General features: G+C 43.0%; 1 protein-coding gene across 1 annotated transcript in view; it reads left to right on the top strand.

The window, feature by feature from the left end:
• The first annotated feature begins 658 nt into the window (after nucleotides 1-658).
• LOC128444531 (potassium voltage-gated channel subfamily D member 2) overlaps nucleotides 659-15546 on the top strand; it is a 32986-nt gene continuing 18098 nt past the window's right edge. Inside the window, exons 1-2 of the mRNA XM_053427058.1 lie at nucleotides 659-1060; nucleotides 1344-2530. Of these exons, the coding sequence (XP_053283033.1) occupies nucleotides 1419-2530 (1112 nt within the window). The 5' untranslated portion in view covers nucleotides 659-1060; nucleotides 1344-1418. The remainder of the gene's footprint in view (nucleotides 1061-1343; nucleotides 2531-15546) is intronic.

Raw genomic sequence — 15546 nt, 5'->3', positions numbered from 1 at the left:
CAAGCGTTGCGTTATGGAACAACAAGAGACATTTCATTGATTATGGTTATTTTGGAAAATGTCAGTAGAGCGGTGCAGTCAGATATTGTTGACCTTTGAGGCTGTGCAACAGAGTGATGCAATGGGAAATAACAATATCGATCAAGATTTGTTGCAGATCTGAAATCCTTACATTTATTTCTCCCACAGAAAAAAATATATAAAAGCTATTATATTGCAATCAATACATGCTGCAGCATTTTAACACGTAAATCAAACAAGGGCATCACTCTCAATCGGCACACTGAGAGGACCACACGTGTCATCTCTCCTTGCAGGGACCACAGAGAAACTTCAATGCACTTCATGCGATATTGTCTCAATGCGGACAAAAACAAACACATTACGACCCCGACATGAAACAAGCCCCCCCATAGTTCGCGCCTTCATACTAACGACGTTAAGTGGAATAGTGAGGGTCCGTGGTGCGCTACGCAAACGCAAACCTTAACTCGGGGCTTTTAGCGAAGCCGCCTATTAACAATACTCTACCATTACGCATTGATTAGTTCCCCCACGGTGAAGCAGCAGAGGAATTTCTGGGTGCAGATATAGGACCACTCCTCTCTCTCGCTCTCTCTCTCTCTCTCGCTCTCTCTACTGCATATGATTTTCTCTCCTCTCTCCACAGCCTGGCTTATGCTTGGTGCTGAAAAAGAGGGGGGAGGGTGGTCTTGCAGTCGACGAGAGGAACAGGACTTTATTGAGGAGTATAGCTGCAACGAGAGGGGAAAACGCATGCAACTGAGCGCCGCTGCCTTTTGCGGATGGTAACAAGAGGAAGAGGAAAAAGAAAAAAGGGGAAGAAAGGATCGCGCCGGGGCTGAACGGACACTTTCTGCTGAGAAACTGCCGCTTGAATTGTTTAACTTGTTGATGCGACGCTATTGTACCGTTTTCCTCTATCGCCGGGCTGCAGTGACAGATAGATGGGAGGCGTAATCGCAAGTGTTCTCTACCGAGGATAGCTGTTTTATTTCAACTCCCCGTGGATACAGTTTAAAGAGCAGCCTTTCCTGAGGTGGGTTTTCTTTCACTTCACTATTGGGGGCAGAGAAAAACACACATTCCTGCTTATTGATGGGTGACGGTCTCGAGATCCAATTCATATTCTGCCGCAAAGTAGGCTCTTCCATAGCTGAACAGTTCCACTGTGGGTATAAGGCTGGAGAGTGATAGGCTACTCAACAGAGCTATGCGCAATATCAGCACAAGTAAATGGGTCTGTGTGTTTTCCTATCAGCTCAGGTGCTTCTGCAGCCTATAACCACCGCTTGTCTCTATATCTGCTGCTCTCCCTGCAGATGCAATTCATCTCCGAGTCGTAGCACTGTGATCAGCGGAGCGGGGTCGTTTTTGAACCACTAGCACAGGTCAGCATGGCAGCAGGTGTAGCGGCTTGGCTCCCCTTCGCCCGAGCGGCGGCCATAGGATGGATGCCCGTGGCGAGCACCCCGATGCCCATCCCTCCCCAGGAGAGGAAGAAAGCCAAGGACGGACTCATCATCCTCAACGTGAGCGGCACCAAGTTCCAGACGTGGCGGAACACTTTGGAGCGCTACCCGGACACTTTGCTGGGGAGCACGGAGAGGGACTTCTTTTTCCACGAGGAGACGAGCGAGTACTTTTTCGACCGCGACCCGGACATCTTCAGACACATACTCAATTTCTACCGCACGGGAAAACTACACTATCCGCGCCAGGAGTGCATAGCTGCCTACGACGAGGAGCTCGCCTTCTTCGGCATCATCCCGGAGATCATCGGGGATTGCTGCTATGAGGAGTACAAGGACCGGAGGCGAGAAAACGCGGAGAGGCTCCAGGACGACGAGGACTTAGACAATGGCAATGACGTCACGCCGGTGAACCTGACGCACCGGGAGTTCCTGTGGCGGGCTTTTGAAAACCCCCACACCAGCACCATGGCTCTGGTCTTCTACTATGTCACCGGGTTCTTCATCGCCATATCGGTCATGGCCAACGTGGTGGAGACGGTTCCGTGCGGGATTCTGCCCAACAGGTCCAAGGAGCTTTCCTGCGGAGACCGGTACGCGCTGGCCTTCTTCTGTTTGGACACTGCTTGCGTCATGATATTCACCATCGAGTATCTCCTCCGCCTGATCGCGGCCCCCAGCCGCTACAAGTTCATGAAGAGCGTGATGAGCGTCATTGACGTGGTGGCCATCATGCCCTACTACATCGGCCTGGTCATGACCGACAACGACCAGGTGAGCGGCGCCTTCGTCACCCTCAGAGTCTTCCGGGTCTTTCGGATTTTCAAGTTCTCCCGGCACTCCGCGGGGCTGCGCATCCTGGGCTACACGCTGAAGAGCTGCGCCTCCGAGCTGGGCTTCCTGCTCTTCTCCCTCACCATGGCCATCATCATCTTCGCCACGGTCATGTTCTATGCAGAGAAAGGCTCCACGTCCACCAAGTTCACCAGCATCCCCGCGGCGTTCTGGTACACCATCGTCACCATGACAACACTGGGGTAAGCCTGTCAGCTGTCGCTCACCCTCCCAGTTTCCTCTTCACCTCCATGAAACACCCACGTTCCTCTCAAACACGAGTCCCCGTGTTGCTTCATTACAATGACAACAGCCAGTAATGAACCATTTTTATGACTCTAATTCCTGAGCAGTGAAATTAGCACGCTGGGCGACACGGAGGCTAATTAGCACACATTCTTCCGCCATTGTTTTAACTGGTTGTGCAGAGGCCACAGGTGTGCGTCTATTGGGCCTATTATCTGCCCCGGTGGCTGCTCAGCCAATCAGAGGACAGCCTTGGTCTGCTTTGTGTGCGCCATTCACTGCCTTTCAATGAGGCTGCACCTCACCAGCACCTCTCATCCGAAGGTTAACCCTCATCCCTGCTTGTTGTTATTGGATGAGCTTTTCTGGAAAGGTCAGCACAATGGGGGGGAATTACATTGTGGCCAAACAACAGACGGCGGAGGGGTTTGTGTTTGGGGGAAATAAAAGTCCAAATAACAGGAAGGAGAGGTCATTGGATGGAAGAAAGAAAGAATGAGGCTCCTAACTGGCCAAGATCCTGCATACGGCAGGCCAGAGAGGCACAAGTGTACAGGCCACACACACACAAACACACACACACACACACACACACACACACACACACACACACACACACACACACACACACAGAGAGAGAGAGAAAGAGCTGTGTTTCATGACAAATGAAATGTCAAAGAACATTACATTGCCTTCATTGATTTACTTGAGACTTACTCTAACCTTAAATCATAGTTATTAAGGTCTAACCATAACCCTTAACCGAATATAAATTTAACCTCACCTTAATCGAATCGTAATGTAATCTTAAAACATTCTTCACCTTAAAATGTTATACATGGGGACTTGATTTTCATGCTCCCTATAGTCCCTAGCCCTAACCTTAACCATCAAAACTAAATGCCTAAACCTTACCCTAACCCATGTCTATTCCTAACCCTAAAACCAGACCATTTAAAGTGGGTCAGACATTTTGGGATGTAGCTGGTTGGCTCAAATGGTTGTGGGCTAAAATGGTCCTCACAAAGATATCTGAATAAGAACACACACACACATCTCCTCTTTCTCTTCTTCATTCTCTCTCAGCTCCTGTCTCTTTCTCCCCCTCTGCCGAGGTACAGTCAATATTTGAATGCTAATTTCATGCTCATGAACAATGTCAGCTGTACTATGTGCTGATGTAGCATTAAATAATTAAACACTGTTAAGAAGATTACATCAAATTAATTTGTATTGATGAGTGCATCCAGCCGCTCAGCTGCGGGGCCTAACTTATTATTATTACTACTATTAATTTTAATATTGCCGTCATTCACTCCAGCTCAGCACCCATGGGGCGGTGCGCTTTCCAAGGTGCTGAAAAGTTGAGTCAGTGAGCCGAGCAGCTGCCATTTGGTTTTCATCAGTTCAGATTCATAAAACGAATGCAGCGTTTGGCTGCTTGAAGTGCGATTGCAGGTTACGCAGAGGGGAAATAATGATCACACCATTTCTTATTTGTGCGTAAAAAATATCCTGGTGTCTTCTTTACTCACTGCTGCGTGTGCCAGGCTGTGCTCAGCCTCTCAGGCGATGTTAGTCCTCTTCACTGATGACACTGAAATGAGGTCCTGTTGAAATAATGTTGCCTTTTAATTTCAAAGTCATAACATCAAGGATCAAACATTGCAAAACAAATTGCCACTGGCTGTTTGTACTTGTGTGTCCTAGTTGTGTGTTCGTAGGTGTGTATATGTGTGTGTAAATGTGGCTTTGTGCGCATAACTTCATGTTTGTGATGTGTCAGGAATAATTCTCTGAATATAAGCATTAAATACACACTTTTCTGTCCTATGTTTGTGTCAATGATGCATAATGTATTTAATTGACTTTTCATACATTAGATATGATGCTTCTTGTTTTTGTCTGTCCTTATATCTGCATTGTTGCAGCTATGCTGCACCTGGTTATGCTTCAGATCTGCAGGCAACATATATTTTTCTATCATTCAAACTATCCGTCACTAATATCTATGCGTCTGCTCTCATGCTGTGTTGACAATGCATTAGTGGATTTTCTTTCTTCTTAATTGCATACAAAGCTTCCCCTTGCCCTCACTCAATACCAGTCAAACTACTACTCACCCTCGAATTGTCCATTGAGAATAATTAGTGATAAGCACGAGCTGATGATTGAAGCTGCCACCTCAAACGTAACGCTGCGTCGGCCACACTTTCCTTTCAGATTCAAAACGGAGATGAAAGACGAGTTGTGTAAGAGGGTGCATTATTTATCTTTGGGGAGCAACAATGATTTTGCTGCATTCAGCCAGGAATCCCCTTTGTGTTGCTTCAGATGGATTTGAAAAAGATGTTCTGCCGTGTGAAAATAAAACTGAAATGTCCTTGGTAATGGGGACGTTTCTGTCACTCCATTGTGAGCCCTGTCAGCCTGGCTGACAGATTTGCAACCTAAAACTGAAGCCTTGCAGTGGCGCAAAATGCTGCATAGTGGACCACCGGTGGAGAGGCTGAATGCTTAGCACTGAAAGACAAAGTCGACTTCTTCTCATGATCCATCATTGTCTTAAAGAGTGCTTTTAAAAAACACATCTCACGCAACGCCTGTAGAATTTAATTGTGGTTGTCGTTGTCTCCGGTTTACACTGGAGTGGAGGAAATGTCTCTCGTTGTGCTCTCCTCCACTGACCTGCAAAGTGATCAGTTAGATATCAGGTGTTTCGGGGTTCAGCATGCAGAAGAAGAGCTCCATGTCAAACAATAGCTATTTATGTGAATGTGGTAGTCATTTCATTGGGTGACAAATAAGCTCTGTAGAGACCAGCGATGGTGCTACCGGCTGCATCCTCCATCTGTGGCCTCTGAAAGCATTTGATTTCATTCTGATTGTCAATGGCGTTTTATGCCAGCATCACAGTATCATGATGCCTTTCCACTACATATATTTTCAATTTCCCTGACTCGCACCCTGAAGTAAAGACAGTGGTGTGCGCTCTCTCCGCTGCTGATGGCCCATTGATTGTGCTTAAGCAGACGTGCAGATATTGTGAGAGCAGGGGCTGCTGTTCAGAGGCACTTGGCAGGCAGCCTGAATGGTGCCTGGAGACCATTGGAGAATCAATAGCACTGTGCAGCTGTGTGTCACGCCTCTGTGTCTACTGCTCTATGGCACCAAACACAGGAAAAGAACCACTTATCCCACCTTATTTATTGAGCTTAATCTCTGTGGCTGCTTTCAGACACCCTACAAAGTAGAATCTGCCTTCTGTGAGAATGCTGCTGCCAAGCTCTTCAAGAACTGACTGAGTGTAAAATATGTGATTGTTATCTGTGCTATTGTGTTCTCCAACTTCTGTGAAAACCACACTTGTCTCAGAGTTTAATTTTTGTGACTTGATTCAATATTGTCCATTTAAGAAAGCGATAGATTCCAATATAGAGATAGCGTTGCACTTTATTAGGCCGGAATCAGATGTTTTCGTGTGCTCTTGTTTTCCCTGGATGATCCACACAGTCAGACGGAATTAGCTGCTAAGGGAATTTTTGGTGCTTCAGATCTTTTAAGTGATTTAAGGTGTAATGGAGTGCACCGCTGTGAGCAGCTGTGAAAACAGTTGAAGTCAAGCGCAACCCACAGGGGAAGAAGATAACGGAGGACAGGGTTTAGTCTGGCACAGAGGCACACATGTTCCTCCGGACACAGACATTACCTTCGATAGACCTAACTGGCCTCAGCTTCTGACACGAATGTTATTTTCAAACACACAAACTAAACTTGCAATCCTTGGATCAACACCTTTCTTTTGGCTATGCCTCTGGATAATGCTGAGAGTAGTGATCATTCTAATTACTGATTTGTTGTCGCATTTACTCTGTGCACTGTCCTACGGCACAACACATATGGCTTTGCATTGCATTGAGTCTCCACCTATACAGAATTTATCACAGTGTAGTTTGTCTGTGCTACTGCTCCATCCACCAAACACGACAGGAAAGGCTTGACAAGTGAGCCCTATAAACCTCTCAAGCTAGGATTTATAAGACAGAGGAGGCAAGGTTAACAGACACAAGGGTCACCATAGGGCCCATAAACCACCAGATGTATAACCATTATCATGCTTGCCAGTTTTGACACCTTAGCCCCATGGCAATCAAAGCCTACAACGCAAAGCCTTAACTTCAGGATTCAATGTGGCGCAGAGCAAAGCTTTTTGAAGTCCAAACCCCTCGCTGCATGTCAAATGTAACTGAAGTCTACAGGAAGAGTCTGGGGGGGGGGCTTTAACTGTATCTGTAACCAGGAGATAACGAATGCAGTCTTAATGATATAGTATTCATGTGGTTGGCTAAGTTACCATGAAGAGGATTTTCACTTTTTTTTTCCAACTGAGCTCGACTGTCAGTGAGAACATTTGGTGCCCTTGATTATGTGCCGCAATCAGTGTAATTTCTGTGTTCAGTACAATACATTACACCACTTGGCATTGTGTATGTTATGCACATTATGAAAATCAGCAATTCAATCAGCATTCTGAACGACGTGATGTATAACCACGCAAACGAGAAGTGGCTGATGTGAGATGTGTAGGCTGCCGTTAGCCTATAGGCTCGGTACTCCTCCAGGTGCTTTATTGGAGGAGAGGTGATGCTAATGTGAGGCTGGTTATAATGGTCCTGATGTGACAGGTGACTTAATGAGGGGAACCTGGCACTGAAATGTGTTTTGTGCGAGCTTGATTCTGCCCATGCAAATTACTGCAAAATGGAGGAGTGAGAGCGAGGGGCGGGAACAGGCAGCCTTCCTCAGAGAAGATTAAGATCGTTCAGAAAGACAGAAGCGCTTAGAAAAAACCCTCAAATCCTCAATTGAAAATATGTAAATTGAAAATTGAGGATTAATTCTCCCCCTTATTCTATTTGATTGTTGATATGCTGCGCCACATACAGTGTGTGTGTATATATATATATATATCATTTGAAATACAATGTCAAAAGGAAAATGTATTTGTGGTCAGTCAACCCTGAACTGAAAAACAGATTATGGCCAGCTGGCAGGTTGATGTGGGGATACTGTGTGTGTGAACTGACTCTAAAAGCAGGCATGCGTCACTGCGGATGGTCAGATTGATAAATAATCTATATGGCAAGGACAAAATGGCTGTCCTTCCATTTGATTCGATTTCTTTGACAACCCGTCTTCGAGGCGGCACCAATAACACTCATTCCACGCTGGGGGTTTTCATTAATTCACTTTGAATGTGCTGCATTAAGTAGGGAAATAGAGTAGCACGTTCTGCACTCGGGCCTGGGTAACGTAGTGTGAGGACATAAAATATGGCAGTATTTTTTCCCCACTGCTCAGCATTTTTATCTTCTTCTTTGTCTTGCAAGCAACATCGGAGATTAATGTAATTTGTACGGCTTTGAGCTGCTCAGGATGAATGCGGCGTGGCTGCATTAGGAAATAAGGTGATATTTGAGAAAACACATCGCCTCAATTTCATTGTTGTTGGTAGGCATTTGCTCTGCCTTGTTTCACTTCCATCCAATCTAACAGCAACCCAGAAACGCCTGACCCAGCCTGAGTGAGTGAATGAAATGAGGAAACTTTTCCCATTATGTGTCTGTGCCCTATCTTGAAAGTTGATATGTTCCGAAAGATATCAGATGTTAAGTGTGTGTGGTGAGATCAGTGGATCAAATATTGTAGCGTGCAAATTTATCTTCTGCACCAAGCCCAACAGTTATCTCTTCCTCCGGTGCTGCATGGCTTATTTACATAGTCAGCATTAACATACAGATGAAAATGGCGTGTCTGGTCATGGAGATTGGTATGCAGACACACACAATGCCTCCTCATCACTTTGTTGAAATGTACAACCGTATTCTAAGTGGATTCTCTTTTTGTTTAGTCTTCTGGTTTACCCTCTGTTTAACATTAGATCCATGCAATTATCAGGATCGCAATGAATGTGCTCTAGAAGGAAATATTCAAAGTGTTTGGATTGCCAGTCTAAATATAGAGCCTTTTATGCTTAAACCTGATTCTTATTATTACTCTTCTTACAAAACTTATATTGAGATTGTTTATGTTGTTTCTTTTTTATCACTACACAGAGTATTTTGATATCATGTGGGGGACGGCCATGTTTCATGTTTTATAAGGGGAACATTTTCATAATTTTTATCATTGATGGGCTATTTCTAAATTTGTTTTCATCAGCACCAACATTTCTTTTTTAAATTTTATACAAACACAAAAACATGCAGCAGATGGTTTCTATTGCTGAAGTCAACCACTCGTGTATGATGTTGGAAAAGGATCTAACAATGACAGCTGTCGTATTGTCAACCTAGGATTCCAACAATATGGTCATATTTGCTACATATTCAGTTATATTAATTTTTTTCTAATGTTTTTCTTCATTAGTTTTTAGTATCTATTACTGTCATATTGTGAAGGAAATGCAAAATCTCTATTTGCTTTTGTATTTCCTTTATGTCAAATTGGTGATTTATGCGCCTTAATTTGATCATCCCTTTTTTTTCTTAATCCCCATGTGTCGCAAAAGGGTGAAAATTCAGGCAAAAGAACCACATTGAGTCATTCTTGGTGTTATGAATTGGATTAACAAACAAGATTTATCGTGTTGATTTGTGAGCTTTCGAGGTGATGACACAGACAGGCCAGCTACTACTCCCTGTTTCTAGTACGCATGCTAAAGGCTCAGCTCCAGGCTGCACTGTAGCTTCATATTTAAGGTAAAACAAAGACACTGGTCATCTGAGACTCTCCTCTCAGGAAGAATGGGCGACATAAGTCGTCTCAGCGAGCTCCTTACAAACAACCGATGTTTACATTCAAGTGATTAAACCCTCAAAGTTATCATGACAGGAGCAGAGGAGAAAGTCAGGGGACATTATTTTCAATCGACAGAGTCCACATAGAGTCCACAGGGGGAGGAAGCTGAAGTGGATAGATGAGTCAACAAAACACTTGACTTTAACATGGAGAAAATGTTGTTCATTTCCTGTTTCAAACTTACTCTCATAGTTGTGTTTCTAAGTATGACTACAATTGTTCCTAATAAAAAAGAATCCTTCCAAACTAAACCACAATTTCCCCTAAACCTTAACAAACCTCTTGAGCCTTCTTCGCAGACAGGTCTTTTAGTTGGATCTCTAATTCAATACATTCCATGTACTGTGTAACAAATGGTTTATAAGTCAAGAACAGCCGCTGGATGTTTCCTTAGAGAGTAATTCATAATTAAGTATTTAAATTCTCATGGTCAGCATTTTACTGTAAGGTCAGAAAACAAATGATCAACTCAAGATAGTGTAGAACAGAGGAATTAATTGATCTGAGTAAGTCCCACACCGGAACATTAGCATTAAGAGAATAAAACCACTGTAATAAATTGTAGTGTTTAACATATAAAGTCACTGGCCTTGCCCTTGTCATTTTTTGTGTAACTCTTAAACTTGTCAGCTAAGACAGAACAAGCTGCGCTCTGTTTTCATTGAGAGCTGCAACACAAAGTCTGCTATGGCTGTCTGAACATTAGACGGTTTCCTGTGATGGCATGTAATGAGTGCTGGTTTCAAGGGAAACAGTTGTTCTGTTATTTATAGACGCCACTGTAACTATGGTAAACATGGGACTAGTATTCATTATACTCCGTTTCCCCGAGCCGGACCCGCCTCCTGACCCCGAAATCCAGCCCCGCGGCACAGACGTAAGAGCGAAAAGTTGCGAGGAAGGTGATGATCCTCCCTCCTGTCACTGAGAAGACTGTGGAATGTATTGCTCCTTGCACCGATTATTTCTCGGGCGAATGGGACAGCATAGCAAACACGGCATCTTGAAACAGTGCCAGCTTTTATAATGCCAGAGAGTGAGAATGTGAGCACCCCCCCCCCCCCCCCCACCACCACCCGCTCCCCGTCCTCCCCTCGACATTTGTCTCTTTATCAAAAAACGCCCAGCAGCCAACAAGCCAACATCTGTGATCAGCAGAGATTCAGAGATAGTAGCTAACAGCAATAATCAGTCTGCTGCGTGAAATTAAACAGAGACGAGCTCGAACACTGATGCAACTTCTGCCTCGTCTGAAGAGCGATGGGACATCACCTTAGATAAGGTTTAAAAACAACAACAACACTTATACTGTTTTTCGATGCCTCTCGGCAAAACACTAACTGGGGTGAAATGAGAGAAATCCATTATCTTGACAGTCACCCTAGTTTTTCCACGTACCTGCACTTAAATGCCGTGGAGCACATATTCATTTCACGGTGACACACTTTTTTTATTGTGTAGCGATGTGTAATGTTAACACCGGTTACCTTCTTGTATTCGGTGCGGTCGTTGAAATCAATATGAACTTTCATGTATCAGCAACAAACAGAAGGCCTTTCTTGTCATCGGGTTTCTTGTCAAAGGGAAACGCAAAAACTTTGATACGAGCCCATTAATTGAAACTTGGTTCCCACTCCAAACACCTGAACGTGAGCGGCATCACGGCAAAGTCATGAATATTGATTGAGCTTGTTTGTCAGCTTAAAGCTCTGTCTCCCTGCTCATGAACCATTTTTTTTTTGCCAGCAGCGGAGGAATCTCGTGCCAGTTTACAGCAGCCAGGATGCAATAAAAGCTCCTCGTGATCAATACTGATCCCACTTGAATGAAATACACAGTGTTTGCTGTAAAGGCAGAGAACAGATCTCTGTAAGGCGCACAAGTGTGGCTTTGAATCAAGCTGTCCATAGTAGCCACTCTTAACCCAGTTTCATTGTTGAGTCTTTGCCACAGGCTCCATAGATTATTAGTTGCTGTATGTGGTATGAATGGTAAGAGGCTATGTCCCATTTCAGTTTAGGTATAAAGAGCTTCCTCCTGTCGGCCTGCCAGGGAGGTCCTGCTGAGATGAGGGATGTCAGCCTGTCACCCTGACGCATGGCAGCTGTTTCCTGCCTGCCCCGGCGCCTATAAATAGCTAAATATATCACCTAATGTAGGCCATTTGGTCAAACAGACACTAAACAGGGCATGTGCCGCCGGGCGACGTTTTCCTCTTTCACCTCTAACTAATTTCCAATATACAGGTGTGTCGGTGACCGCACCGCAGTCTCAATGTTTCCTTCTTCGTTAACCGGCTCCATGCGGCCTCAGATGGATTGATGACACCCTAAGTGGTGATCATATAGCTCCATTATTTTATGTCAGGTTCAGACCTTCAGATCCATCAACTGATCATTTCAGCTTATCTAATGCAAGTGTGATGGATTTTTTAAATATAATATAAATGCATCAGTTATTATTAAGCAGTCTATAATACCTGATGAGATACTGCCAGATGCGATTATAGTTACTGTTATAAGCCACTTTATATTGGTGATGGGCACAATAAAGCCTGCACATTATAGACTGTTCCAATAAGCTGGCGCTGCAGTAACTGCCACTCTAAAAAATTGCATTATTTCTTTTAGTTCTCTGTTTTGTGTGCATCCGAAATGTATTCAGAGGTGGTAAAAATTCCAATCGCACGTAACAATACGATGCATTTGAATTACCACAACCTGACTTTAAAAAAATGAACCACAGCAGGAAATGGTGATGATGCTTTTATTGGAGCCACCCACTGTAAATTCAGAGTAGTCACATGACAGATGGAAGGCAGCACATGCCGGTGTCAATCTACTGCCTGTATTTCATGATAATTTATTATCCCACAGAGCGGTGGCTTGTGGCAATTTTTACACATAGGCAAGCAGAGCCACAGAATGCCCCCCCCCCCCCCCCCCCCGCCCCTACCCCAACAAAGCAGCAGCTAATCGTGTGATTCAGTTGTTTACTACACCAAACACACTAAAATATACCATTTTATGATTTAATGATGCCTGTTCTTTCTGAGACTATTTCTCCTGCATCCTTCTGCTCTCTGCCTGGACATTGTCAGGTTTCTGCACTGCTTCCCGGCAGAAGAATTGTTCCATTTGATAGTAAATGTATAAAATGTATTGTATAAAGGAAAACGTGTAATCACTTCTATATAATTTACCAGTAACAATTACAGTCTCCAGTGAGGATGCAGAATCTGTATTTTTTCCTGTGTCTGACACACACCTCTTGAACTTACTGTAGATCTCACACAGAGAACACTTCACCTTGATTAGCAGTGAAGAAGAGATAAATATGATAACAAAGCAGAATTAGAATGCTTGGGAAATCGTAAACTCAATAATTATTAAACAGTAGGGTTGTGTGAGTGAGTCTAAAAATACCATGTTATCTTATAATTGTAAGGTAATCATTGCAGAGTAAAGAGAAGACCAGGGCATACCAGCAGTTTTGCTGAGACTGATATCTCATAGACTTTTATTAACTGATTAACTTTTCTTCTACCACCGATATCATCTCTACTTCGTGCTTAGTGTGAATAAGTAATTGTTAGCAGGCCTAAACAACAAACTAAGATTTTAGAATTGTCGTTGCATGTTGCATGGTTTTTTGCATGCTCTAACGTCACAATGTTACTCTTAAACATTTTCTACTAGATAAATCATATCTTGCTGTTTCTTTGTAATTTCGGTGGTTATATTTTTTGTCATGTTGCTGATTTTTATTAAGTGTGTCCATTTAGGATGCCGGTGTTCCTTTGCTAATGTGTCACTCATCATGTTCCCTCTGGGGGGGGCGGCAGGTCAGGACACTTTGCTGTAATTGTGTTTTAGCTTCACATGAGGTCATATTTCATTAAGCAGTGGTGGAAAGTATGGAAAATATGAATGATAGTAGGTCACTAGTTATTTTTGATATTAAGATTTTTAATACAACCAAAATATTTGCAAAAAATATATAATGTTCGCTAATGTGGATTAAACTGCATTGGAGTAAAGATGGTATGGAAAGTTCATTATTGGATATAAGTGGGTGAATAGAAATGTTAAACTGCTGTGCACACACTGCATTGTGATTTGGTTACGGCCAAGTTTATATAAATATCATGAACCAGTGGCAATTATGAGCGGCGCAAAGCAGGAAGTGAGTGTGGGTTGCTTTTGGTTATTTCAATCTGGAGTCATTCAGCGGCCATACCATAACAATCCTTTAACCACAGGGAGATGGCTTTGAAATGTGCACGTCTAGAAGCGAGAGGCCTCCTGAGTCCTTTTGGTTTCTCCATAAATATTTTAATGGGTATCATCTGGATGAATGCATTAAAAAAAAAAAACTATAGTCGTATGACAATGCATTCTGCTTGGAACAAATATAGACATTTGGATCCTATTTCCCGCTGTACTTTAACTGTTATTGGTGCTTTTTACACCAAACTAACTAAATCTTTTAAATGGCAGAGTGGGATGTTCTTCATCATTCTAGAAAATGGACTGATCCAGAACTCTTAGAACTTTAGGTATGGTTGTGTCAGGGTTGGTGACATATAATGATGAATCATCTACATAAAGTGAGATAATATCAAGCCACTGGATCTGATACCTTGGAGAAAACATTGTGGACTGAATGAGCTGAGTGTTTGATCCCTCTGAGACCGTAATAGTAGAGAATCAGTATGAACTGAGGCAGTGGGATCAGAGAAAATATGTTTAGAAATATCTAAATCCAAATCTAACAAATATGTGGAGTTGATAATCCCACTTCACCCTATCAAATGTCATTTCAGCATCAAGCAATTAGAACAAGACTGTTTGCCAGTGTGTTCATCTGGAAATATATGAGTTAGAACCATTTCAAGGCAGACTGCATTAACTTTCAAAAAACACTTTACAATCAAAGTTCAACAAACCGATTTGTCAGTATGAAGGACAACCAGGTGGGTCACATTTCCTTTAATAGCCGTATAGTAGATGTCTAGCAGAGACTGAGTGAGTGGATGTTTTATCCCAGCGCTCTTTGATAAATAGGGACTAGTTCATTTTTGTTCTTATTATTTTGAATGAAAATTCAGAACACATCTGGACATGGGGTTTTTCCACTCTGGTTTTTCCACTCTGAGACATAATTGCCGCGACAATGCTCCTCACTGTGAGAATCCATTATAATTCTGTTTTTCAGTCAGAGTCAATTGTAGGAATGTTCAAATTAGGAAATTAATTGTTTGATGTCTGCTGCTGAGGAGCCATCAGATGATGTAATGAGTGAGACAGTGTGAGATGCTGCTTTTTGTGATCAATTTGGTTGGTTTGTTCCCCTTTATGTAAAGTCTATGATATTGGTGTCTGCTTGGTTTTACGTCCCTAGCTTGGTCGTCAGTGCATTTTTCGGATAATACTTTCTTGTTTGTTTTGACTTAAGTAAAACATGCAGAGCTTTTAGTTGTTACATAGTATTTCTTCATTGAATTATGTTAATTTTACTAACGAGATCATCAGTTAGGGACCAGGGGCCTCATTTATGAAATAGTGCGTAGGATTCCTACTAAAAGAGTACGCACAAACAAAAGCCAAAAATAGCATATGCAAAAAATATATTTGATATATAAAACCGCAATGCTCCCGTTATAAATCAAAGTCCGCCTGGAAACGTTCCTGCCTCGTATGCCGCCCTCTACACGCCCACATCCAACCATAAATGGTCAATGCAAAGTCCCCGTGATTCATGAATACTAAATTATCCTGCTGACCAATGGGTTTCCACAGTGAATCACGGCATCAAGCGATGAAAAGAAGAAGAGCAACTCCCACACTGACATCGAGGTGGAGGTGAAGAGCGATTTTATGGGACAGCAGTGATATCATTAATAAAGAAAATACACTGGTACTCTGCTGCTGATAATACAGTGAGTGAGAGTGAGTACGATAGAGAGAACAGAGTCTGAAATAAAAAGATCTAAGGCAAAAAAAGAATCGCGTCACACCTTGAGAATGTGACGGAGCATGTTGTATCGCCTGTACCTATTCAAATCATCCGAAACAGCAGGATTATTACATTCAGAGACAACTCTGATGTC

Source organism: Pleuronectes platessa, chromosome 7, assembly GCF_947347685.1.
Source record: "Pleuronectes platessa chromosome 7, fPlePla1.1, whole genome shotgun sequence".
Classification (NCBI taxonomy): Eukaryota; Metazoa; Chordata; class Actinopteri; order Pleuronectiformes; family Pleuronectidae; genus Pleuronectes; species Pleuronectes platessa.
Note: the sequence above shows the minus strand (reverse complement) of the source record. Positions and strands in the feature narration are given on the sequence as shown.